We start from the raw sequence: 24,849 nt of genomic DNA, 5'->3' as shown, positions 1-24,849 counted from the left end.
GCTGGGCTGAAAGAGTTTGGCTGGCCTCCACTTACCCAGTGAGTTCCCATTGCATGGGATGGATTGAACCTGGATCTCCCTAGACTTAGTCCAATACCTTAACCAGCACACCATACCATGGAAGCTCCTTGAGGGATGAGAACCTTTTTCACGGGGATTATAAAATCAGATAAAATTCTATGATGTTGCTATGCAACTAATTTGGTAATGATAGTGATGATCTTCTCTTAACAGTTATTCTGCTTCAAGTCGTAGAAGACTTGGTGAGAATTTTTAAAAAGCAAGCAGAGAGACAGATAATAGTAGATTTCCAAACAATCAATTCATCCAAAATCCCCAGATGATGATTTGAATGCATTCCATCCAAGCCACTGTTCGTTTTCAGAAGTCCCCAAATCTGGATCACACCAGTCAGTCTGAGCAACTTCAAGATATCTGGACCTCATTGGCTCCCCCATGTAATCGTTGCATCCCAGCATTTTCCCACCCTACTTTTCAAATGCTCATACCTGGATGACACGCATGTTGAGGCCCGTCTCCTGGGCCAGCTGCTCACGGATATGCCGGGTGGGCTTTGGGGTGGCAGCAAAAGCTGCTTTGAGGGTCTCCAGTTGCTTGGCCTTGATGGTGGTGCGGGGGCCTCTCCGTTTGGCCCCCAAGTTTTGGTCATCATTCTCATTGCTGCCCACCTCCTTATCGGAGATATTGGCACTTTCCAAATCCTTGGCGTCATCCTGGCAGGGGTCCTGGGAATCTGGGGACAGGCTGGGGTCACTACCGGTTGTGGCTGCAAGAGGAAGAAGCAGATATATACATACAAAGGGTACAGAGATTGTGTGTGTGTAACTTAAGGGAAAGAGTGGTCTGGAAAATTGACCTCACTGATCATCTGGGCATGGAATCTTCTGCAGCTTTTTAAAAAAAAATTCAAGGGTGTGTATGCAAAGTTCATGGTTACAGTAAGTAAATACAACAGTTTCCTACCTGATGGTTCACCCACTAGGTAAGATATGAAAAAAATGAAGGAGGAAAAATGGACAAACCTCATGCTTGGACTGCCTTGAATCTCTCTCTGCCCCTTGAGAAGCAAAAGACTTGGGAAGTCTGTAGCCACCCCTGAAACCCATCTTATTCATTAGTTGTCACCATATCCTGTGGCATCAGGTTCCATACAGTATTTTAAATGGATCTTCCATCAAACTTGTAATATCCTAAAGGAGTGGGAGAAGCATTTTCCTTATCTGTTTTGTCCCCATGTAGAATTTTATAGGACTCTGTCTTGTCCTCCATTCTCTAGCAGTGTTTCTCAACCTTGGCCATGTCAAGATGTGTGGACTTCAACTCCAGAATTCCCCAGCCAGCTGGGAGTTGAAGTCCACACATCTTCCCCAGCTTCTGGGAGTTGAAGTCCACACATCTTGAAGTAGCCAAGGTTGAGAAAAACTGCTCTAGAGCATCCTACAAGCTGAGCCACCACCTAGGTAAGAAGAAGGATGCTCCAGAGGGTAAGACTAGAACTCATGTGATGAAACTTCAAGGATGTAGACATGGATGAGTAGACATGGATGAGACATTAGGAAGAACTTCTTGATGGAAACAGCTGTCAGTTAGTGGAGTGGGTTTTTTCCCCAATTTACTGGAGGTTTTCCAACAGAGGCTGGATTGTCATCTATTGAGAATGGCGTAGTGAATTTTGCAGTGTGCAGGGGGTTGGACTTGAAGACCTCTTAGGTCACTTCCAGCTCTGTGATTCTGTGACATCCCAGCCATCCTCATCCTGGTCCTTTACAGTTAAGTTGGGACAACCTTGCTAGGTGGGGAATTCTGGGAGATAAAGGCTCAGCATGGCTAGAAAGCACCAGATTGGGGAATGCTTTTATTGAACTTTGATCACTTGTGGCTCTCTTGCTAAGAATCAGACTGGATTTGCAATGAATTGATTTTGCATCACACATTATATCAGTGTTCCTCAACCTTGGCGACTTTAAGATATGTGGACTTCAACTCCCAGAATTCCCCAGCCAGCCAGAAGTCCACATATCTTAAAGTCGCCAAGGTTGAGAAACACTGCCTTATATTATGATTTGGGGACTACAGAGGTTGGTTGATGCATCCTGTTAAGCCAAAATCAAGCACACCAGATCATGCGGATCTAGTGCAAGAGGCAAATCCAATCATAACTACTAGGGAGAAAATCTCTCTAAACTTGTTTTCTCTCACCAGGATATTTACAGATGTTGAACTAGAGATACTACGATTCCATGCTAGTATACTGGGCTGGATATTTTGGGATTATAACTCCTAAAATTCCAGTGGCTGATTGAGAACATTTAGTCTAGGCAGAGCAGAGCTTGTGAGCAAGGAGATGCACAATTGCACTATTCTGTAAATATTTTCATTGTTCCCTGTGATCTTTAAATTGGTCTTTGCTCTCTAATATACACCATTACTTTTTTTCCCCTGGGTCAAAACTAATTAACATACAACTGTCTTGGTTTTAACGTCCGTCCTGCGAGAATGTACCCAGACTCTTTCTTCCTCTGGGCAAGGGCATGCAACTGGGTGCCCTTCGAACCTCTGGGATTTAAACTCCCATCATCCTCACCCCAACCAACATCAAATAGCAAGAGATTCTGGAAACTGTAATCCAAAACACCAGGAGGAAACCAAGTTGCCCTCCCAAGTTGCATGCATAAACAGAACCGGAAAAGAAGAAAAATTCAAGGGCAATTGCAAAAACAGGGTCCTACTGTGCAAAGATGTAGTATGTGTGAGGCTTTGAAGCTGTATATACTTTATTCCATATCTTGCAGGATAACATCAAAGTACATCACTATATGACAGTAGAAAAGATTCATATTGCTGCTTTCCCTGAACTGTTGCCTTTCAGATATTTAGGATTAAAATTACAGAATTCCTAGCCCTGCGGGCCCAAATCTGGGGACTTGGCCTAATGAACTTGGGGGAATTATGCTAAATAATGCTATATAATAACAAAGAATCTTAAGCATCTAAAGATATGAGCAAACGTATTATGGTGTAAGCTTTTGCGGATGGGCCCTAGTTAACAAACGGTTGTGAATTTGTTCATCTAATCGAGTAAAACAGGGCTGTCGTTTTTAACAGTTACATCTGATCTGGCCTGGATGATTGGAAACTTCTGCTAGGCTGAGCACTGCATTGCCCAGTGTCATAAGAAAGAGGTCTCCATCTTTTGAAATCCTGCTGATATCACTCTGTGAATTTGAATGTTCTCTCAATTCTCTCCTGTTGAAATCCGTGGCACTCACTTCCAAGTAAATTGGTTCTGAGTAGGAAGCTGTCCGCAGACTTTGACTGTTAAATCAGGATCTTTTCATAGGAACCTGGTTCAACCACAATGAATTAACCATGTGCCATTATTGATGAACCAGGCTCCTGTGTTCCAAACAAAGGGAGATTATTTTATACTACATCTGAGGTCTGTTTTGTTTACTATTCTCTATATGCCAATTGTCAGCAGCTCTTCTACTCAAGATAAAAGTAAGCTTCCAGTCCTTATGGTTCTAAATAAAAAGACAATTTAAATAGCAACTTAGAGAAGTCTTTAGCTAAAGGAAAAATGTTGAAACATTTGTCTTTCTAATCCAGTATGATCTACATGGGGATGTGGAGGAAACAGGTCAAAATCTCCTGCTTGATTTCTAGGTAATTTGCAATCAATCACCCAGAGTTTCTGATTCCCAACTATTACACAGCAAAACATTACGAGAGATGCCCTCTTCCTTAAAAAGGTAGAAGAAAGCTTGAATGAGGACGGGGTTGTGATGGTGAATCAAGGCAGCATTTTGGGGTCAATACACTGGACTTGGGGCTCTGCCTGAATAAATAGCTGAGCTGAACTACTCGGAAGAACCTTTGTTCTTTAGCTGGAAATCCTCAAGCCTGTATTTTGCACTGGCTGATGGATCTCTACTGTAGTAAAATCAAACAAGGTAGATCCTGAAAATCTAATGTCTGTCTCTCCCTGATCTCCGCTGGCTGAGAGCAGTAATCCACAGTTTCCAGCAAGAATTGCCTTCATCCGTCCCTTCTGGGGAGACCAAGGTGTTGAACCAGGACCTTGAGACCTTGAAAACAGGTATTTGACCACTGAGCTATGAGATTTTCCTCAAAGCTTACACTGCACTCCACTTTCTAAGCCGGATTTCCTGCATTTAAAAGCACCTCCTGAGTGCTTTGAAAGGAGCTACTAAATTCAATTAACCCAAAGGATTGGGTGAACAATAGTGATGGCCACCAAAGAGCTGTGGGTAACAATCCAACATGCTTACCAGAGAGTACATCTCATTGCACTTGATGGGACTTGTGTTTGAGTAGTCCAACTGTTATGTAGGATTGCTCAGGGAGACTGATCTGCTCAACTCAGGAGTTGGTTATGGAGGTCTACAGTTGACTAGGCATGTATAAGAGTCTACACTTAGCATAAAACACCGGAAGAGTCTTGCTGATTCAGACCAAAGTTGCATCCTGCTCAGAAATTTTGTTCCATAATGGCCAACCATCAGGAAACACAAAAGTCTGGGCTCAGTTGTAACAAGACCCTTTCAGATTACTGTCTCCATTCCTGGTGATTCATTCATTCATTCATTCATTCATTTATTTAAATTTATTGGCTGCCCAGCTCCAGTGGACTCTGGAGATGACCAGCAGCCTTTGATGACCAGCAGCCTTTGAGAGTTGCCATGCCACAGTCTTTCTCAAGCGATCCACAGGAGAGGCTGTATGGTAGGATCCTACAGATGCCTGCACTGAAGACCCCATGTAGATTCCCATGGGATTTGCTCTCGGGTAAATGTAAGGAGAGTTTCTTCCTTAAATATGCGTGTTAAGCATTTCTCCTGAGGTCAGTGGCATTTAGTAGCATGGGATGTATGCTAGACTGTGTCCTAGATTTATATAAGGAAACCTCTCCTTTCCTCTACTTCCTCTCTCCTTCTCACTCCCCTGTTTTCTGGTTTTTTTTTTCTTGTTTTTTTTTTACCTAAGAGAAGAAGGATTGTGTTAACGATTTCTCACGCGGCAGTGAAAATTGTTCCCAAGCCGCCCTCCTTCTTCTTCCTCTCCCTCCCCACAAGCCTTCACACTTTACACGTGTACACACTGACACGTGGGTGTGAAACTGACCCAGGCACCTCCATATTAAACCTGCCTGGCCAAACATCGCCCTGCCCTGTGAATTTCTTTGCCCCCCACCCACCCCCAGCTCCTGGCCTTCTCTCCCCAAGTGCTTTGCAACAAAGTACACACGGCCTGTCTGTATTCTCTGACCTCCCTGGCATTTAAAAATGGAAATCCAATTTTCGATGCCACAGCAGCCGCCTTCCAAAAGGAAGGGACCCATAGACACCTTACAGCTGCTCCACCCCATAGTTTGCAGCAAAGTGTGGATAGCAAGTTACACATCTCTTCAGCCCCTCTGATCTCCTCTGTCTGGCGGGGCTTCATTAACACTCTTCCCACCAGCAAAGAAAAAGAAAAAAACAAGGCATTGAAATCGGGCAGAGCAAGCAACACCACCCCATCACTTCAAATATTTGTCTGACATTCAGTAAATCTTTCCGGGCCACTGAACCTTTGATTCTCATCCACAAGGAAGCTTATAGCCTTTTCTCCAATCCAGCTCCCCCCCACCCAGCCCCCTCTCCATCCCTAAATAACAAAATAGTATTCTTTCCTAACTGTGATGCACAGAAGAAAGCAAAAGGAAGGGGCAGCGACAAAGGGAAAAGGAGAGAAAGGGGGAAGGGGGGAAAAACGGGAACGAAAAGAAGAAAAGCCCGCGGCTCTGCAAAGGGTTGAGAAGTCGTTTAGATTCGGAAAGGGGCGAAGAAGAAAAGCGAGGCCGAGAAGAGAACATGAAAAAAGAAATTACTGAACTATCACCGATTCAGTTGTTTGTTTGTTTGTTTGTTTATTAAAGAGATTTATATGGCTGCCCAACTCACTCGCGGCGACTCACGGGCGTCTTACAAAAATAAAACCCCAAATCCAAAACCCACCTTCCAAATTAGCGCGTGACACCTGCAAACACGTGTCTAACTTTTAAGGTCTGCCAAGGGGCGGAACTCTTTTCTCTGCGCTGTTATTCTTGTTGCGGTTATTTATTTATTTGCTTACGTGGCTCAAGTGACGGGACGCGGGGCGAGGAACGCACTTCTAAACGTCCGTCGAGTCACGCAAAAGGATCGTGAAAAGTAAGAACAGGCAAAGGAAAAATGGGCAGCTGAGGATAAGCATCAACAATAATTAACAGTGCCTCCCGGGCTCCTGACCCTCATGCCGGAGAGAATCGTTGTTGGTTTTGGTGCTGTTGCGATTATGATAATTTTTCCCCATTGCCCCTGGAATCCCTTCAGAGAGGTGATAAGTGTGTTAAATTTGGGGGAAAACATATGGATCTGCTGATCAGCCCATGAGGAATGCCTGATAGTTTGACAGGGTTTCCGACTTCTGGGGTGTCATAGTCACAAACTCACACCCACAATTGATCCTTAAATTATACAAAAGAAACGAAGAAATCTTACAGAGTCTAGGAGAGGAATTTGGGGCGGAATGTCTTCAAACTCTTACACTCCCCTAAAACAAATCCACATCTTAAAGCGCTTTTTGTTTTGCACTGCTTTGCTCTCGAGATTCTAGGAGAAGGGCAAAGCAGCGCCTGGAAGCCTAAATCAACTGCTTCTGGATTAAAGAGAGATGGGTTCAAATCACTTTCTGAGCTTTAAAATCACTGCTTGATCTATGTTACAGATTTGCTGTCAGAATAAAACAGAATATCCCAGATAAGCCATCCTGAGCTCCTAGGGCAGGGGAGGAAAAAAAGAAAGAGGATGCAAGTGTGAAAAATAAATGCACCACAATAGCAATATTGCACACTTAGGAAACTCTAGAGCAGTGTTTCTCAACCTTGACAATTTTAAGATGTGCAGACTTCAACTCCCAGAATTCCCCAGCCAGCCATGCTGGCTGGGGAATTCTGGGAGTTGAAGTCCGCACATCTTAAAATTGCCATGGTTGAGAAACACTGCTCTAGACTCTGGATTTAATGTTCTCATGAGGCTCTCCTCTCTTGATGGTAAAAAATAATACTTTAATGTGTAATCACTCCAATTATTTATTTATTCCAACATCTCATATTGTCATCTGTCTCCCCGCCCACCCTGGCACAAAAAAACGTTTTCCCAGGGCAGTGTGCAGTATTTTAAATCTGCAGTTTACTTGAAAAAAGAAACCCCCACAACTGGTGAAAAAGACACAGCATGTAAAAGGCAGGAATAAAATGAGCTACAAGTCCCACAGCAATGTAAAAGAGTTTAAAATGAAGTCATAGCTTTAAAAAAATAAAAGGACATGAAAGAAATTCAAATGCCTGGACAAACCAAAATGCCTTTGTCTACTGCTGGAAGGATAGAGGAAAGGTGGCTAAGTTTAGGTGTGGTTTGCTGGGCAGGTTTTGCAGCGGTGGGGAGGGGTCAGCACAAAAAAGGGGTCACTTCTGAGTATCCATCCCATCTGCCCCCAAACAGAGAACAAACTTAGAATCTAAGTGGGATCATAAAAGAAAATTAAATCTTGAGGTCCTCCGTTGTCTAAGGCCCTGTCTGATGGCACCAGCAAATTTTACTCTTCTACCAAGCTTGCACATTTATTATTCACTGTCTTCTGATCTTGTTCATGGATCAGAAGCCATTATACTAAATGGGGCTCACTTGCCAGGAAATGCACTGTGATCACCTCTGGACCGTTCTTTGACAATGAATTCTGCAGGATGCAGCAATATGCAGCTCTGAGTAACTCAGATGGCCCATTGGGCTAACTTTCTATACAACCCCCTTTGGAATCAAATGGTTCTGAACAAACCAGCATGGAATTATTCTTAATTAAAAGAGAGCCGAGTCTGTAGGGAAGAGAGAATGCTCATGCTAATGCAGAGTTTAAACAGCACCCAATGCCACACCTGAGCGGCTGGAAACGCCTGGGATTGTGATTTTTGGACTTCAATTCAGAATAGCACTATTTGCATTTAGGAACATCCATGTTATTTGGAAGATCTTCACCACCAGCGTTACCAAATGGAAATGCTGGGCCTGTATGGACCGTTAGGAAGGCATCTTTAACTGGTAAGATTGAAAGGGAGAAATTGGTAGGTCGCATCAGCCTTATATTACGATAAAAGGTCTGGAGTCTTGCAGCATCTTTTCTAAGTGGCAAATTTTATTAAAAGGCAGACTTTTTGTGAGCTGTGATGCACTTCATCTGACACATAGAGTGGCTTGACTGGTGAATGCATTGGAAGAAGTGAGGCCAGTTCACGAAAGCATCTGCCTTTTAACAAACTTTGTTAGTCAGAAAAGGTGCTCCCGGACTTCTGATTTTTTTGCTACCACAAACTAACACAGCTCTCCTATAATTATTAGGAATATTAGGAAAAAACTCTAGTTCAGATCCAAATGGCCTCACCTGGAGGTGCAAGGGGGAAAAAATAATCAAGGCAAAGATTCACTGCCCTATATAACCCAGTGCAAACTTTAGGGCTGTTTAATGCAAAATTCTTTTGCTTGGATTCCAGCTCTGAGCAGGAAATTGGATTCGGTGGCTGAAACGAACCTTTCTAATTCAATGACTTTCACTGACTTTTCCTCCTTTCTCCTGTTCCTCATTAATTGTTTTTGCTTTTCTTACTTTACAAAGGCATATCCCACCCCTCCGTGCTATTCCATTTTCTGACATGGTGGATGTGAAGATCTGGGCTGGGTGCTTGACAGTCTCCTGGTTGGAAGGCTGGGACAGGAGCTGCCCGTCAGTGTAAACAATATTGAAGTAAATAGGCCCGCTGGCTGAGTCAGGAAAAGGCCACGCTTTGTGTTTAATGACTGAAAGTCTGTGTCTCTGATAAAAGGAAGCAAAGACCCGAAGACCCAGCCCAATCTAACATTGGGCTCCCAGTCAACTATCTGGAAGACCATACAACCATAACACAAATTCCAAGATAGACTGCCTCTGACTCTGGGAGTTCTATTTAGCTCTGTAGGAAAATGGAATCCATGCATTTCTCAGACATAATACAAATTCCAAGATAGACTGCCTCTGACTCTGGGAGTTCTATTTAGCTCTGTAGGAAAATGGAATCCATGCATTTCTCAATCATAATACAAATTCCAAGATAGACTGCCTCTGACTCTGGGAGTTCTATTTAGCTCTGTAGGAAAATGGAATCCATGCATTTCTCTTTCTTGATATACTCTCTTGTCAGTTCTTTTAAACTAGTGCTTGGTTTCACAAACATCAGGGCAAGTAGCCTGCCTGCCTGCCTGCCTGCCTGCCTGCCTGCCTGCCTGCCTGCCTGCCTGCCTTCCTTCCTTCCTTCCTTCCTTCCTTCCTTCCTTCCTTCCTTCCTTCCTTCCTGTAAGGCGTTTAGAGACCAAATGTTGCATTTGATCCCATTCTCCAATCCCTCCAGACTTTTGCTTTGGACTCAGCAAAGCAACGTCTGCTCAGACCAGGTTTTCCCAGCCAACCAAACCCCTCACCTGAGTGCAAACTGTTCTCTTTGGCAGGGTTGCTGTTGCTCAGATAATCTTCTTTGCAGACAAATTTGTTCTCATCGATGATATAAAGTTCCTCGCCGGTCGACAGTTGTTTGTTGCACATCATGCAAGTGAAACAGTTCAAATGAAAGACTTTGCTCCTGGCCCTTCGGACCAAGTCGCTGGGGGAGATGCCCTGCGCGCAGCCGGCACACTTTGTACCAAAACACCTGGATGGAAGGGAATGAGATAGAGGGAGGGAGGAAGGAAAAAAAAAACAGACCACCTGTGAAATTGATCAGGGAGGAATTTTGATTCAGACTGACCATTTTTCTGGCAAAAAATTGGAGGGACAGCCCAACAGACCTGCCAATCCACTCCACCTGGCGATGGTGGTGCACCTCAGATCTGTTGGCTCAACTCCATTGATTGATTGATTTGATTTACATCCTGCTCTTTCATTCAGCAGCTCAAAGAGGAAAGAATAGCATCCCCTCTTATTTTTCCCCACAACAGTCCTGTGAGGTAGGTTGGGCTAAGACAGACTACCTGGCCCAAAGCCAGCCAGTGAGCCTCTGTGCCTAAGGGAGGATTAGAACCTGGGCCTCTCTGCTCCTCATCCAGCACCTTCCCTGCTAGACCGGACTCACTCTTGGGATGAGAGAAAGGATGGCCCTGGGGGATCTTCTGTGGCAGAGGGAACATTAGAACCCAGGTCTCTGTGCTCCTAGTCCAGCATTTTCTCTACTACCCCATATTGGCTGTGGGGCTGAGAGAAAATGATTAGCCCAAAGTCTTGCAGGGAGCTTCCGTGGCTGAAGGGGGACTCAAACCCCAATACGGGGTCTTCCCAGTACCAGTTTGGCACCTTAACCACTACACCCACTGGCAATCTTTCTCCCTAGCCAACAGCTGTAGGATTTGGGGTGTTGTAATCTAATACCTTTGAAAAACATGCATTGAGACGAACCACAATCAAAGAAGCCACATTCTCTAGTGTCTCACCAGGGCATTAAATCCAACCCTTCTCTCTTTTCCTCTACAACAGGGGTGGCCAATTACAACTTTCAATCCCCTTTATCATTGCGGGCATGGGATTCTGGGAGTTGTAGTTCAGCCTTACCTGAAGGCTGCTACCTCTGTTATAGTGAAGGAATCAAGTGGGAGAGAAGCGCCTTTTCATTTTTTTTTAAATGTGGGGAAGAAAATACATGATATACACCATGTTTCTCAACCTCAGCAACTGTAAGATGTGTGGACTTCAACTCCCCAGCCAGCACACTTCAGTCCACACATCTTAAAGTCCCTGAGGCTGAGAGACACTGTTATACACAACATTCACCAGTAAATATTATCTTAAGCCAAATTGCTCGGGATTTGCCCTCTTTTTGTTTTCCAAAAATCAATTTCCATGAGTATTGTCAGCTGAAGTTATTGCAAAAAGATCACAGTGAACATGGGAGGATCAATTGTCTGATTTTTAAAAATCACTTTCTTTTCTTTCCCTTAGCAGCCAGAATGCAGTCCTTAAAAAAACATTTAAGGGTTGGTGGAATACAGCTAGGGGGTAGCACCTAGCCAACTTTGGCAAATCTCAGAAGGAGAAACTGAATTGAACTGAGTTGGTATGTGGATAGGAAGCCACCAGGAGATCCCAAGGAAACTACCTGGAAAAAGGGAATGGCAAACTGCTTTTGATATTTTTTGGTTCTGTTTTCGAAAAATAAATGGTGTGCCAGTTGCACCTCTGTGGGGGACGTATTTTGGAAACAAGACAACAATGTGACATTTTAAACAGCAGAAAATAAATAAATTAGGTTGCTAAGTGCACATTCACTCAAAGGGAAGAGTATTTCTCTCTCTGCCAGATCCAGAAAAAATGTTTTATAAGAACATAAAGAGGCTTCCTGTTTATTAGCATCAAACTTAAGAAATAAGGTAGAAGTTGATTATAATGAACATGTTGAAAATGTTAGGAACAAAACCCAAGTACAGGTAGTCCTCACTTAACAACCACAATTGGGACTGGAATTTAGGTCGCTAAGCAATGTGGTTGTTAAGTGAGGACTACCTGTATTGTTAAGAAGTAAATCTAAATGGATTTCTGAACATGTGCAGAGGGCCAACATCCCTCCCCCTTGCAATGAGCTTTTATACAAGGGTCATATTAAGGGGCAGGATGTCCTTTCAGATCCAAGAGACAGATGTTCAGAAAGTGCTTCACAGATTTCTGGAATGTGTGAAGGAGGCTGAGGCTAAGACAGAACTTGGGTTGGCCCTATAGATGGCTGAGAATGATCTGAATCACTCTGTCCCCTAAAATGTGATCAGTTGGTCTGCCACGCATGGACTGCTTTTGTATGAGCAACAAGGTATTAATTCTAACCCTACAGTCCCTTGGTTGAATTAGATCCTCCCTTGAAAATATTCCATAAGTGTGTCTCCAAACAGTCAGAAGAGGTTCACCTCTGTATTATTCTTTAACCCTCCTGATTATGACTAGAAAGGGAGCTGAAGACCATCATGACATAATGAAGTTGGAATATCAACCTTAAGCATGTTTCCTAATTGAGGATCAAGGTAAAAATCTCCTTCAAGTCAAGTTCCATTAAGTTGTCTTGGCAACAACATGGAAGTTGTTAGTGCTTTCTGAGTTGTCGGCTGGCCTGCAGCCCTAGGATCTCTTGGTGGTCTCCTATCCAACTAATAACCAGCTCCCATCCTGATTAGCATCCCAACCCATACAGGGCTGGCCACTTGCTGAGAGCTCCTTGACAGCAAGAGGAAAGAAGAAAGGAAGAAAAAGTTTAGAGTAGGACCCCAGAGATCGTGTTATTTATTCTTTCTTTCTGATCCAACACGCACGCAAACCAGGAAGTAAAATGGCAAAAGACAGTATTAAAAAAAAAAAATCAAAAGCATAAAATTCAATCAGTTAACCAGTAAGAATTCACTGACATGGAGGTGCTTTTTCTAAATAGCGAGAGGGAATACAGCTTGAACCAGGCCATCATGTTAAACTCTGAAAGGATTTATTTGTATGTATATAGCATGTTACATGAACCCAACAACTGTGTTTTGATCATTCGGATGTAGAATTTTAGCACTGAGCAGTCATAACTGAATACAAATTACATTTAATAAATTGCAAGGCACTATCTACTAACCAATAATAAAATTCCTGTGCCTGCGAGATGTATTCATTTATTCATTTGCTCATTGCATTTATGGCCCTTCTTTTTTCAGAGAGTGAGTCTCTGAATCAATTCTTTTTTTCAGTGAGCAATTACATGGGATATTCCTCAGTTCTATCCTATGAATACAAGTTTTACCCTGTGAGGTAGGTAGGGCTGAGAGACAAAGGGACCAGAAATTGGGTCCCTCTGGTCCTGATCCAGCACCTTCCCCACAATATCACCCTGACTTTTAGGCTGAGAGTCGAGGGACTGGTTCAAAGTCACTTCAGAGACTTCTGTGGTTCTACAGCAGTGTTTCTCAACCCTGGCAACTTGAAGATGTGTGGACTTCAACTCCCAGAATTCTGTTCTAGAAGTTTATTGTCTTGTCCAGTTCATTCTTGGTGACCACTGTTGTCTTTTTATTCCACTAATATTGTTTTTTATAATTCTAAGGTGTTGTTAGCCATCCAAAGTTACATTTGCAAGATCGGCGGCCATATAAATCAAGTGAATGATTGAATGACTGAATGACTGAATAATTGAATGATTCAATCAACCAATCTCTGGATGGAACAGCAGAAACTAGAATACCTTGGGCCCATTTTGGTCACCAAAGCTTCCAAATTCTGTATGAGCCCAGATATTTTACAAAGCGGCAGAATATAGGTGGTGGTAGGTTCCTAGAGAAGACAATGACCAGATGTTGGAGAGATCACTACATCACTCCATTCAGCCACAAAGCCAAGTCACTGTTAACTGGCTTACCAATCCATAATCATACCCTGCAGAACCCCTGACCTGGTTGACCTTGGTGGATTTCTGTAAATTAAATGAAGTTAGACCTGGCTAGGATGTGACTGGGAGACCACCAGGAGATTCCCAGGCTGTAAATTAGATTCAGCAGTCAAACAAAACAGAACAAAACGAAAACAGAAGACATCACTGGCAAACCACTTCCTCACTGTTGCTAAGAAAACAGCACAAACATGTCCGCGGAGTCACCAGAAGTGAAGTCTAGATTTTATTTTTTTAGAATTCTATATTAATAGCATTGCTGTTAATCGATTTAATTAATAAACATTAACGTGTACAACCTTTACTTTAGCAATATCCTCTCATTTGAGAGCTGGGTTTAAAAAGGCAAGGCCAGAAGAGGCAATGGAGTGGCTACAGATTTCTTGCTGATTAAAAAAAAAAAAATGGGGGTGGGGGACATAGGAGGTTGCAACTGAACCCCTGGAAGCCACGTGAGGTCTTGAAATGTAGGTCCTACATTTAGGACTTTTTCTGTAACATCTGTATTTGTTCCTCATCTGTTTTTATCCCTAATTTAATATACCTATAGTAAGTATATAGTTTGTATCGGTGCAAACTTGCCTGGTTTCAAATTCCATCACAGGGTAAGCAACTTGATCCCCAGGGCCACACGCTGCCTGAAACATATTTTTAGCCTCCCCTTCCCCCCTCCCCCACCTCTGATCGTAGTTGCTGAAAATCGGTGCCCTATTTTCCTTCCATTCTGAGATGGAAAACTCAAAATTTTTTAGCCTAAGTGAGGTGGCTTAAGTCAAAAAAGGCTAAGCAGAGCCAAAACTGGGCAGTATTTGGATGGGAGGCCACCAGGAAGATTGGGTAGATTGGGAAGTTGAAAAAAGATCCTGGGAAAAATCAGTGGCATATTATTGCTAAGAAAATGACATGGTCTGGTCCAGGCTGGCCCCAGGAGTCAAGCTCAGCTCTAGAGAGATTTTACCTTAAGACCTAATTAGGTGTAACTTAGTTTAAAACAAAAAGCAAACAAATATAAAGGAAGCTCAGATTCAAGACCCACTTTCCCCACATTCTCTCTCAAATATTAAATGCGGTTCCAAGTCCTCAAAAGACTGCTCACCCTGACTTCCTGGATGTACCCTGGAAGGGGCTGGCCATGGTTTTAAACAGCCTCTAAACCTGCCCTTGTTTCTAGCAGCATTTCCAGTCAGTGATCTTCTGTACTATCCTAAGTGCTGGGAACCTAGTTAGTATCAGCGCACTTTGACATTCACCTTTCCAATGGACGGTCTTTATCTTTCCTGATATTTTCAGCACAGTCCTTTGAACCCCCCACCAATCCATGATAGGGCTCCGATCATGACAGTAGAAGCACAGGGCCTCTGTGGGAGGGTTTTAAATATCCTGATCATTTCCTAGCCACGGATCTTCACCAGCTGGTTTCGGGCACTTCAGCGATTGTTCTGGAACTAAATTCCATGCAGATCAGAATGACTAACAACCATTTGCCTCTGAGCCTTGCTGGAGAAGCAGTGGAATAAACCTCCAGAGGTTTTCCTGCTGGGGATGAGAACGGGAATAGCTGTTAGCCCTCCAGTACATGTAAAGGTTTCTGGAGCGGCGGTGGGGGGCACACACAAGGACTGAAATCACAGCCCCCCACCCACCAGAGGGTTGTGGAGTTAGAAATGGGAAGAATTTTTAGCATAGATTAAGTCTTGCAGCCTGTTACTGTGCTGAAAATATTAAATATTCCCTGCTCCACAGGGGTGCTGGAAAGATATCAGGAAAGATAAAGACGGCCCAGGATGTATGTGACTATCTGCATATATTACAATTCTCCATCAATTATCTTATTACATGGTTCTGGGCATATGTACTCAGAATTACACCCCATGGTGTTCAAGGGGACTTACTTGGACAAGTACATATTAAATAACAGCTTTCTTTGTTATTCTGGCCATTGTTAATAGCTCCTTTACCAAGAATTTGGAGGTGTGCAAAAAATGCACTGGTTGCATGAAAACATTATCAGTGATTGCCACAGTATTAGGACCTGACAAAGCAGATGCTCCAGTGAAGTGTGCAAAGGGGATAGATGAACAACAAATACAGTCTTCAGAGTGTTTTTGCAGCTTCCTGAGTTGCTGCAGAGTCTATTCAGGTCTGCCTTGCTCCAAGAAAGATGCTGGGAATCATGTACTGAGACAGAGGAATGGCCAGTGTTGTCCTTTGTCTTGGGCGGTTTTTGTCTTTTCTGTATTGTTCTTTGTCTTTTAAACGTTTTAACAATTGTAAACCACCCAGAGTCGCTGGGAGTCGGCGGCAGATACATTTAATAAATTATGATTAATATTTTTTTATGTGCAGCTACAGCTTTCTCCCACCAACTACGTAGGGTAGTAAGTCCATTGTATAACAAGGACGCACCGAGAACTTTTCCAGCCTTGCTAAAATCAGCTCCTCCACCTTGGGATTAAAGAAAAGAAAATCAAAGGCTTGGGGAGTGTGTGTGTGTGTGTGTCTTAAAACAGGGTTCAGGACTGTCTGATCACCAAGGAGACCCCCCTCTTCCAAGCCCATCTGTCTGTCAGAGTCCTAGAACCAAAAGCAGCTTAGCTCCCATCGGTGCAGGCAAGCTTCACAAAGCTAGCTTGTTAGGTTCAATTTGGTTCCAGGAACTCAGCTATCCTGGTTGATCAACTCCAGAGGTTTGATGCAATGGGAACCCCCGAACAACTGTGGTTTGTTCAGCAAGCCACAGTGAAGCCTTGCTGAGCAGGAACCCAGTTGCAGAAACCCAAGCTGGGGTGACTCTGAGTTTAATTTGAAAGGGGGGGGGGAGATGGGCTGTGATAGAAATCTGAAAAACAAACAAATCAATAAATAATTTCAAAAGGGTGCTTGGGAGAAGATCGTGTTCATGTTGTCACCTGCCAGCAGATCCTAGTCGATCCCATCCTTGGATGGAACTGACTTGGAAGGAAGGAGATTGAGGTTCACGTTGGAGCTTTGTGGTTTTGGAAGATGCCATGGATTGGGTGGGATCTCGGTGACCCTAACAAGAAGTGGGCCTCAAGGCTAGGAAAGGAAAGGCAGGTTTTCTGCTAACCAGGGTTGGGGACCCTCTCCAAGACTCTCAAGCAACCGGGGTGAAAAAGCCTCAAAACCAGGGTGCCCTCAGGGTGGGGGAGGTTCACCCATTCCTTATCTGTGACACACCATCACGGCTGCCATCTTGCCTTTTTGACCTACACCCAGCGGACACCCCTGCAAAGGAAGCAGGCCCGGAAGCTTCACACATTACTATTGGCGGCACAAGTCCAGCGCGCCGCTTGCCCGGCTGCAGCGCCAACTCTCGCGTCCTTTGCAGGATCAGCGGGGCCGTCTTGCTTCCTCGCCAGCCCGTCCCAGCAGCAGCCAGCCTTCATCCAGCATCCCTTTCCAAATCCCTCCTTTGTGGGTCCCAGTCGGGTGTAAAGGGGTCCCCAGTAACTCTTAAGGCTGCCTTACCCCGGCACAGCGGACACGGTCCCCGTGACTTGCGTCTGGGGAAATCGGCTTAGGAGTAACTGTGGGAATAGCTGGGAGAAGGGAGGGAGGCCGGGGGGGGGGGGCTTCACATTTGTCCCTGCCTCCCTCTTTTAAAAAGATTTCCATTTTCTACATGAACGGTGTGTATTTTGTCTAGCCTCTGCGTGTCCGCACATACATTTACTGACTCATTTTTCCTCTTTTTTGGCTTCTGCGCCTGGAAACCCCCCCCCCCCATAAAATACTAATTTCAACTGCAATCTTGCCCTCCTTTGCGCGGCATTGTAGACCAATCCTGCCGGCTGAGCGATCCCCACACTGGGCAATCCAACCCCTCATTTTCCCGTTCCCGCTTATTCTGGATAAGCGCGGTCTCGGGCTGGCTAGCGGTGCCCAACGGGGTAAGCCCGGAGGATGGGGATCGGGGCCGCCGGCAGCCCGGGGCGCTTTCACAGCCGACCCAGCCATTGCCACACGTCTCCCGGACGCCCGGGCAAGCCCCTCAGCGCCTGGCTTCTGCGCTGGGTGGATCCACGCCTCGAGCTAAGTCATGCTTTGTGGAATCCCAATTTGTTAAACGAGGCAGGCTGATCTGATTTCCACTTCCGGCAAAGTCATAAAAGTCGGGTTTACAGAAGCCACAATGGCTGGAGTCACGCTAAGCTCAGGAAGCGAAGACATCTCAGGGACACGCGCGGTAGCTTCCTGCCGGAGATGCGACCCCCATCCTTTGACTCAGCTCCGACGGGCGTTTGGGTTTGGGTTCTCTCCCCTTGGCTGGTGCCCACGGCCGCTCCAACCCGTGTCTGCCGCCACTTGGCAGCACGCATCGAGGCTCGGTTCGTTTGAACGCGCGGGGCAGAACGACCCGCCGAGCGACTGCTAACCGGAGGGGAAGCGCGGCGCGAACCTTTGCAGCTTCGCTTCGGCGGAAACCCGGCCAGGTCCGGGGGAAGAATGGGGTGGTGGGAGTTTATACGCGCTTCGACCGCACGGTAGAGGAACGCCGTTAGAGGATACGGACGGTCTCTGCCCTGCCAGACAACGGGGCCTATCTCTGTTGGTCAAGTCAAGCTCGATCTCTGGAGACTTCGTGGACACGTGTCTTTTCTAGGCCACAGGACGGGAGTGGCTTCCCACTACCTCCTTCGAGGCTGTTTTTCCTACTCCCAGTAGGAGATTTCCTAGTGGCCCCCCTTCCAAATTCTCCGACACAAAGCTGCTTTGCTTCGATCGAGGGGGAAAGGGCCCCGAAATGCTGCCTCTGAACATCTAATTGGCCACACGGTCTCTAACCATCCCCAGGTACGATCCTGCAAACCCGCCCGGCTCCCTCCAGCCCTTCCCCGCTGACCGGGGCCCGGGACTCTCCCTGCCCAAAGTCCTGTCGGCGGGGCCCCCCTGTCTCTGGCGGGGCCTAGTGATGGGCTTTGGGGCCCCACCTATCCGGCCTTGCGAAGTTTCTTGAGCTTCGCCCGCGGAGCGGCAGGGTGACCGACGTTTCAAGGCACAAGGGAAAGGAATCAAGTCCGTCGCGAAGGGTCGACTCTGCGAAGAACTGCCAGGAGGGCCGGCAAAGCAGCCTCGTCTGAGGGGCCAAGCGCTCGCCCGGGTTGGCCGACGAGAAAGCAGACATTGCGGGGAGATACAGGGCGAAGCTGGACAAAAGGACTAGAAACTTAAAAAGAAAGAACCGGGGAGAGGCAAGAGCAGAACGGAGAGGAATCCGGAGCCTGAAAAGCGCTGGGAAGGACCCGACGCGTGTCTAAATCCTTCCCCTCCCCGCCCCCCCTCCCCGACTCCAGGCCAAACTTCGCCACAAGACTGAACGCGGAGCGTTTTGTTGGGGGAAGAAGCCGGCCGGCCTTGGGGGACGGATCGGGGGCAAAACTTTCCGTCTGCTGTGGGGTGAACGGAGAGCTGCCGGGAGTGGCTGTTGGGCGCCCTTCGGAAAGAGAGAAGGCCCCGCTTCACCTTGACGTCTCCGGTTGTACCGGAGCGCGGCGGTCGGCCGCCCGGCGCCCTTCCGCTGTGCTGGACTCGAAGGTCCGCGCCTGGAGAGAGGGAGGACTCGGCCCCAGGGATGATGACCTTCCCCGGCCGCCCTTCTCCGCCTTCACGGCTCCCGTCCCCCTCCCGTCCGCCCCTCCTCGCGCCCTGTTTTTCCGCGGACCTCATCTCCTTTCGCACGACCTTCAGCTCGGTCTCCGCTCCCCTTTTGGCTAGCCCCGTTTTATCCCCCTAGCAGCACAAAACCGGGGGTGGGGTCGACGGAGAACAAACACAGGGTTGCCCCAAATCAGAAGGAATCCAGTAGCACCTTTTTCAACTCACACATTTTATTCAAAGCCAGGAGGCTTCGTGAACTGCAGCTCCCTTCATTAGAGGAATAAAATGCGTAGGTCGGGAAAGGTGCCTCCCCCCACCCCCCCGATTTCTGATTTTTGGCTGCCAGAGACTCCCTTTCCTCCTACAAATACTATACGGGGTTGTAGGCTTCGCTTTCTATTTTGATGCCTGGCTGCAAAAAAGGGGCTTTATTTTCAGAGCCGCTGGAGAATCGGTCTTGCCTCCCTTCCCTCCAGCTGACCCCTATGCCACCTCTTCCTCTTTTAAAACGCCACTTTTAAGGTGTGCTCTAGGATAGCGAGGCGGGTTCACACAAGCTAAGCCCACCCAGGTTCAGGAAGCATCGTCGCTAAACTCACCGCACGTGCGATGCCGAAGCAATCATTTGACCCGAGGGCTTGGGGTGGTTCCCTGAATTTAGGAAGGCAACGGCTGACGTTCCCACAACCGCGAGCTCCCCATTTCGGCCAGATCTAGCCTAGTGCGAGAAGCCAGCCACAAAACCGGGAACGACTTTTTAGCCGAGCCTGTCCGGCGACCCCAGCCCGTCCTTAATTCATACTGGAGTGCCTCGCGGGAACCCAGGAAACCGGGTTAATTCTACTTTAGTTCAGCCGGGTTCGATAAAAGTCTGGGAACAGGCCCGCGCTGAGAAGCCGGAGCGCCTTTGCCTTCGCTGGACCCGCGACCGGGGTTCCGAGGCGGCGCGAGTAAAATCGAATTAGGGGCTTTTTTCGCTTGGCTCGTGAACGCGCAATTCTTGTAGAGCGGATTGGGCGCAACGAAGTTTCCTTCCCCCTCCCACTCCGTAAGGGAAAAGACGCTTTTCTCCCTCTTCCAATTTTGGCTGAAACAAATCCTGTTAGCTGGCCACAGTCTGGCTCTGTGGATGGGCGAGAAGTGGGCACCATCACCTAATGCTCCAAGAAGGAGGGTCAAGCGACTGGGGCCGGCGCGGGGGGGGGGGGGGGGAAGCGATTTTCTGGACTAGAATCCACTGCTTGCCTTATCCCAGGAGAGGGACCCGGAGGTCGTCAGGAGCGAATCAGAGACACGTGCGAAGCGGGAGATTCCAGTCCAGGAAACCTTATACCAAACTGAAGCTGGTGTACCCAGCAGGCTAATTGATGGTTTGCTTAACCATGGTTTGCAAAATAAGCCCAGGTGGCTGGTTTCTAAGACACTCCGGCTGTGTTCCCCCCAAAATTTGAACCTGATCAGCGAAAATAACTAGCATCCCCACCATACCCTAAGGCGGGTTTTAACTTTGCTTAAGGCAGGTGTGTGTGGTTTAGCGTCGCATGGACACGTTTGATTCGTTTCTGGTCCGATGCAGCGAGCGAACGCCGGGAATGAATTAATTCAAGAAGCGGGTTAAGCGGGTTGTGTGGATGCAGCCGCTGCGAAGCAAATTGGGCGGCCGCAGTTTAACCAAGCGCGTTATGCCAACAGCGTCCAATGCCAAAGCTGGGTTCACCCACGAGGGTAAGCCAGGGTTTGCTGAATAGACTCTCTTTGGCTGGATTGACACAGGGTAAACCCAAATTAAACAACTGGTTTTACATCTGAACTGAACTTGCCGGCCCAAGGCCTCGGTGGTCTCTGCTGCAGCAGGCGTGGAACACCCACCCAATAGTCAGTTTGGGGAGGGGGATTGGATTCTTTTATTGGGGAGAGACGCTGGGGGGATTTTGGGGGGCCAAATTTTTTTCCCTGCGGAGGGGGCACAATGCCCCCTGACATGGATGAAAGAGGGGGGCGTTCTCGGCAGGTGCGAAGTGGAGAGAAAAATGTGTTTATTATTGGTCATACTATTATTTCTTCGGAGTATGTCCGCTTGCCTATACACACACACACACACACACACACATCCCTTGCTTTAGCGGAGACGCTAGAGAATCCGGCTCCAGATTCCACCCTACCAGAAACACTTAAACCTTCCAGAATCTGACCTCACCAGCTCCCCGCGCCGTCTCCCCCGGTTTCTAGTCTCTGCTCTGGCACGAAAGCTTTACGGCCCTCGATCCCCAACCCACCGGTGGTCTGGCGGAAAACAATCTTCCAAGCCGATAAGCTTTCGCAGATCGGCTCAAAGTCATTGATTGCCTCCTGCCCGTTGCAAGAAGAGCCACATCGAAGCTAGGGGGGGGGGCGGGGGCAGGCGGCGGCAGAAAGAAACAAAGCCCGGGCCGAATTGGCCAGCGGACCGTTGCGCTCCTTTCAGGGGAAAACCCCCACACCCGCGTGGTTCTGTGCGCTTTTAAGAAGCGGAACGTCTCCCATGGCGGGGTCCACTCCCGGCTAGACTGACTCCCAAAGTCCCGCGGCTGCAGGAAAGGAAAAGGGTCGTTGCAAACTTAAAAGGTGACGGGTCCAGCAGTGGGGATACAGATCCGCCGACTTTGCGCTTTGTCCACGCTCTAGCTTCCTGTTTAATTTAGTTTTTTTTTTTCAAACAATTTTTTTTAGGATTTTAAAATTGCCTCCCCAGATTTGCGAGGCTCCCTTTTCTGGCTATCGAGGAGCCTGGATGTGAGCGCGTGTCTCTCTCGTTTTCCCGACTTAGTTTGGTCAGAAACCTTTCAGGCCGCGCGCGGGCTTCGCCGTTCGAAGCGAGCGCAGACCCCCGCCTCGGGTCCTTCTCTCGGAAACGCTCCCCCCCAGTCTTTCAACGCGATTTACCGCCCATGCCTGCGCCTCCCGTTAGCTTTCATTCCCGGCTCGCCCTTCTAAACTAGCTCGCTCCCTCCCATGGAAAGCAATCTTCCCTGCTCATCACAAGGGCCAGAGCGACGCGTCTTGGCAGGCGGAAGCGCCCGGAGAGGAGCATATTGGTAAGCCCTAAGGCGAGACGCCGATCCTCCGCGCTTCTCCCCGGAGCCCTTAAGGGAACGGGCGGCGGAACCATTCCCTAGGGAACATTAAAATAAATAAAGGGAGCCGGATCAGATATTAAACAACCGCAAGGCCAGGCTCAGGAGGCCTCATTGGAGAGGACGCGTCTCGCTCTCCCGAGCAGGGATCCGCAGCTTTCCAGGCCAACCACAAGGTTGTTTGGGTCTCCAAACCTCATCGGGACCATCCTAAAGGAGTTTGTTTGGCTAAAAAGAGCCACCCCAAGCGACAAAAACAATGCCAACCTCAGCTGTCTGAAGCCCAACACGGGCTGGGACGGATGGGAGGTGTAGTCCCCTCCCCTTCGAAACTGTCCAGAAAGAAAGCCGGCGGGATCACCCCCCCTCTAGGCGTCCTCTCCAGCCGGTGTCCTGGAGTCATTCTGACCAGCTTCAAAGACTGGGGAGGGGGATGCTGGTGTTGACTCACTTCCTAATTTGGTGCGCTTCAGGACCTTCCTGGCCTGGAAGATGGGGAGATCTGGCAGGGAGCAGCGGTTGAGCAGAGGCCGGATCCCTCCTTGGGCCTTCTCCCGAGCGATCGCGCACCCTGTTCCGCCAACCGGATTGATTCGCTGCTCCGCTCAACTTTCAACTCGCTTTGGATTCCTTGACCCGTTCCTGCTCTCCTCTATTTCTACACATACATCTAGGCGCGCGCACCCGCGCGCCTGTAGTAACAGCGCAAATACAGGTAATAGACAAGGTATTTTTCTATTATCTGTATCGGCTTCTCCCCCGCTTTTGCCGGCTTCCTTTGTTGGAAGCTCAGCTGCACCGCGGGCCCGGGTCCCAGCGCCAGCGCCGGCGCCGGCTTGGCTCGGATCCCAGGGCCGCCCTGCTTGTTCCGGGAAAGAAAATGCGGAGAATGGGGCAAGGCCTTCTTCCTCCCCATTTAAAGGCTTCTTCCCCTTCTCCCTTCTCATGCCAGGCCGCTGGTGGCCCTGCTCTACCTGAGGCCCGGGAACAAAGGCGAGCTGGAAACCCGGCTTTCCGCTCACTCGCCCGTGCTGGGCTTTCCCTAAGAGCCGAGTACCTCCTGCGTGCAAGGCGCTGTGCGAGGCCGGGCCATCGCTGGTCCTAGAGCTTATCTTCCCTTCATCCACACTTCAAGGATTCCGCGGCGCCAAATTTGGCCCGGAACGGACGGGAAAGCTCTGGCCCTAATCCGTAGGGCTGTGGAAATTCCCAAGAGGAAGAGGAGGGAAAGCGCTTTGCATGCGCTCAGAAATGCTGTCGACGCTCCAGGCGAGCGGAGACCTCCGGAGCCTTTGAAACGGAACCTCGGCCGAAAGGTCTCCCTTGCCTGGAGAAGCGACCTTTGCGTGGCCTGCCTCCCCACTGAAGGAGGCGTTAGCCTGGTTGGAAGCTGGAAGTGGAAGTCGAGGGGGGGGCGGAGGAGGGGAAGGTTCAAAGGAAAGTTTTCAGGACGCGGAACAATTGGGAGGCGATGCCAAAGCGGACGAGAGCCCGCCCCACCCCAGGCCAGAGCAGTCCCCGGCATATTTACTCGAAAGTAAATCCCCACCGGCTCAGGAGAGCTTCTCCCAAGAAGGAGCAAGCATGCATCCCGGTTCCCACACGCCGTTGGACCAGGTCAGGGAAGGGTCCAGCAGTCTGCTTTCGCGCGCCCAATCCGGAGACCGTTGCCCTTCTTTAGATATGGGGTCTTAGCAGTCTTGTCCGAGCCCAGCCCAGCCCAGCCCGCTTGGTTACTGCGTGGTCCGACGTCTTGTGGAACACCTGAACCCGACTTAATTCAGGAATTGTGGAACACTTGAACCCGATTTAATTACGCGCGTTGTGTGAATGAGGTAGGGCTGACTTCCCTGTAAAGAGGCCTAGTTTAGCGTGAACAGGAAGAAAGAGGCGGGGGAAGACTGGGGGTGAAGCCCCTTCGGAACTTACCTAAAGAAGTCGTTTTTACAGTAGAGTTTTCCCTCTCTGGAGAAGCATTTCTCGGTCAAGTTACATTTACATTCACAACACTGGACGCATTTCACGTGCCAAGCCCGGTCTAAGACGTTGAGCAGGAAGCGGTCCAGGATGGGTCTTTTGCAACCGGCGCAGTGAACCATTGTCTTTGGCTGGAGGTCGTGCTCGGGCGAGGGAGGGGAGGAGAAGGGCGATTCCAAAGTTTGCGGAGAGAAAGTCCGTGCCGCGAGGCCCTTTAGGAGCGGGGGACGAAACGAAGGCGAGAGTCCACCAATGCCACGGCTCAGCGAGACCCAGACGGGGGCAGGCAAGACGGAAAAAGCAGCCCCCTCCGGCTCCGTTGGCAGCCCCTGGAAACAACCGGCGGCTGGTCTTGACAAGGTCCGGGCAGGATCGCGGAGCTGAGGTGCCCCTCAGAAGGCCCTCTTAGTGCATCTCGCCAATCCCCTTTTTCTTGTCAATTGTTCCAAAAAAAATAATAAATCAGCAATTTCCCCCTCCCCGGTGTCCAGAGGTTTGGTGAGTCGAGAACCAAAAAAAGTTATTAATAATATTGTCCTTTTCTTTCCTTCTGGGATGTATGAATGTTGCAAGAAAATTTCTCCAGAACGCTGGCTA

General features: G+C 48.1%; 1 protein-coding gene across 1 annotated transcript in view; it reads right to left on the bottom strand.

The window, feature by feature from the left end:
• Positions 1-24,374, bottom strand: part of LHX1 (LIM homeobox 1) — a 58,918-nt gene extending 34,544 nt beyond the window's left edge. Inside the window, exons 1-3 of the mRNA XM_063291111.1 lie at positions 24,205-24,374; positions 9,573-9,799; positions 510-787 (exon numbers count right to left, since the gene is read on the bottom strand). Coding sequence (XP_063147181.1) covers positions 510-787; positions 9,573-9,799; positions 24,205-24,374 — 675 coding nt within the window. The remainder of the gene's footprint in view (positions 1-509; positions 788-9,572; positions 9,800-24,204) is intronic.
• Positions 24,375-24,849: the final 475 nt, after the last annotated feature.

Source organism: Candoia aspera, chromosome 1 (genome assembly GCF_035149785.1).
Source record: "Candoia aspera isolate rCanAsp1 chromosome 1, rCanAsp1.hap2, whole genome shotgun sequence".
Classification (NCBI taxonomy): Eukaryota; Metazoa; Chordata; class Lepidosauria; order Squamata; family Boidae; genus Candoia; species Candoia aspera.
This window is presented reverse-complemented; position numbering and strand designations above follow the sequence as displayed.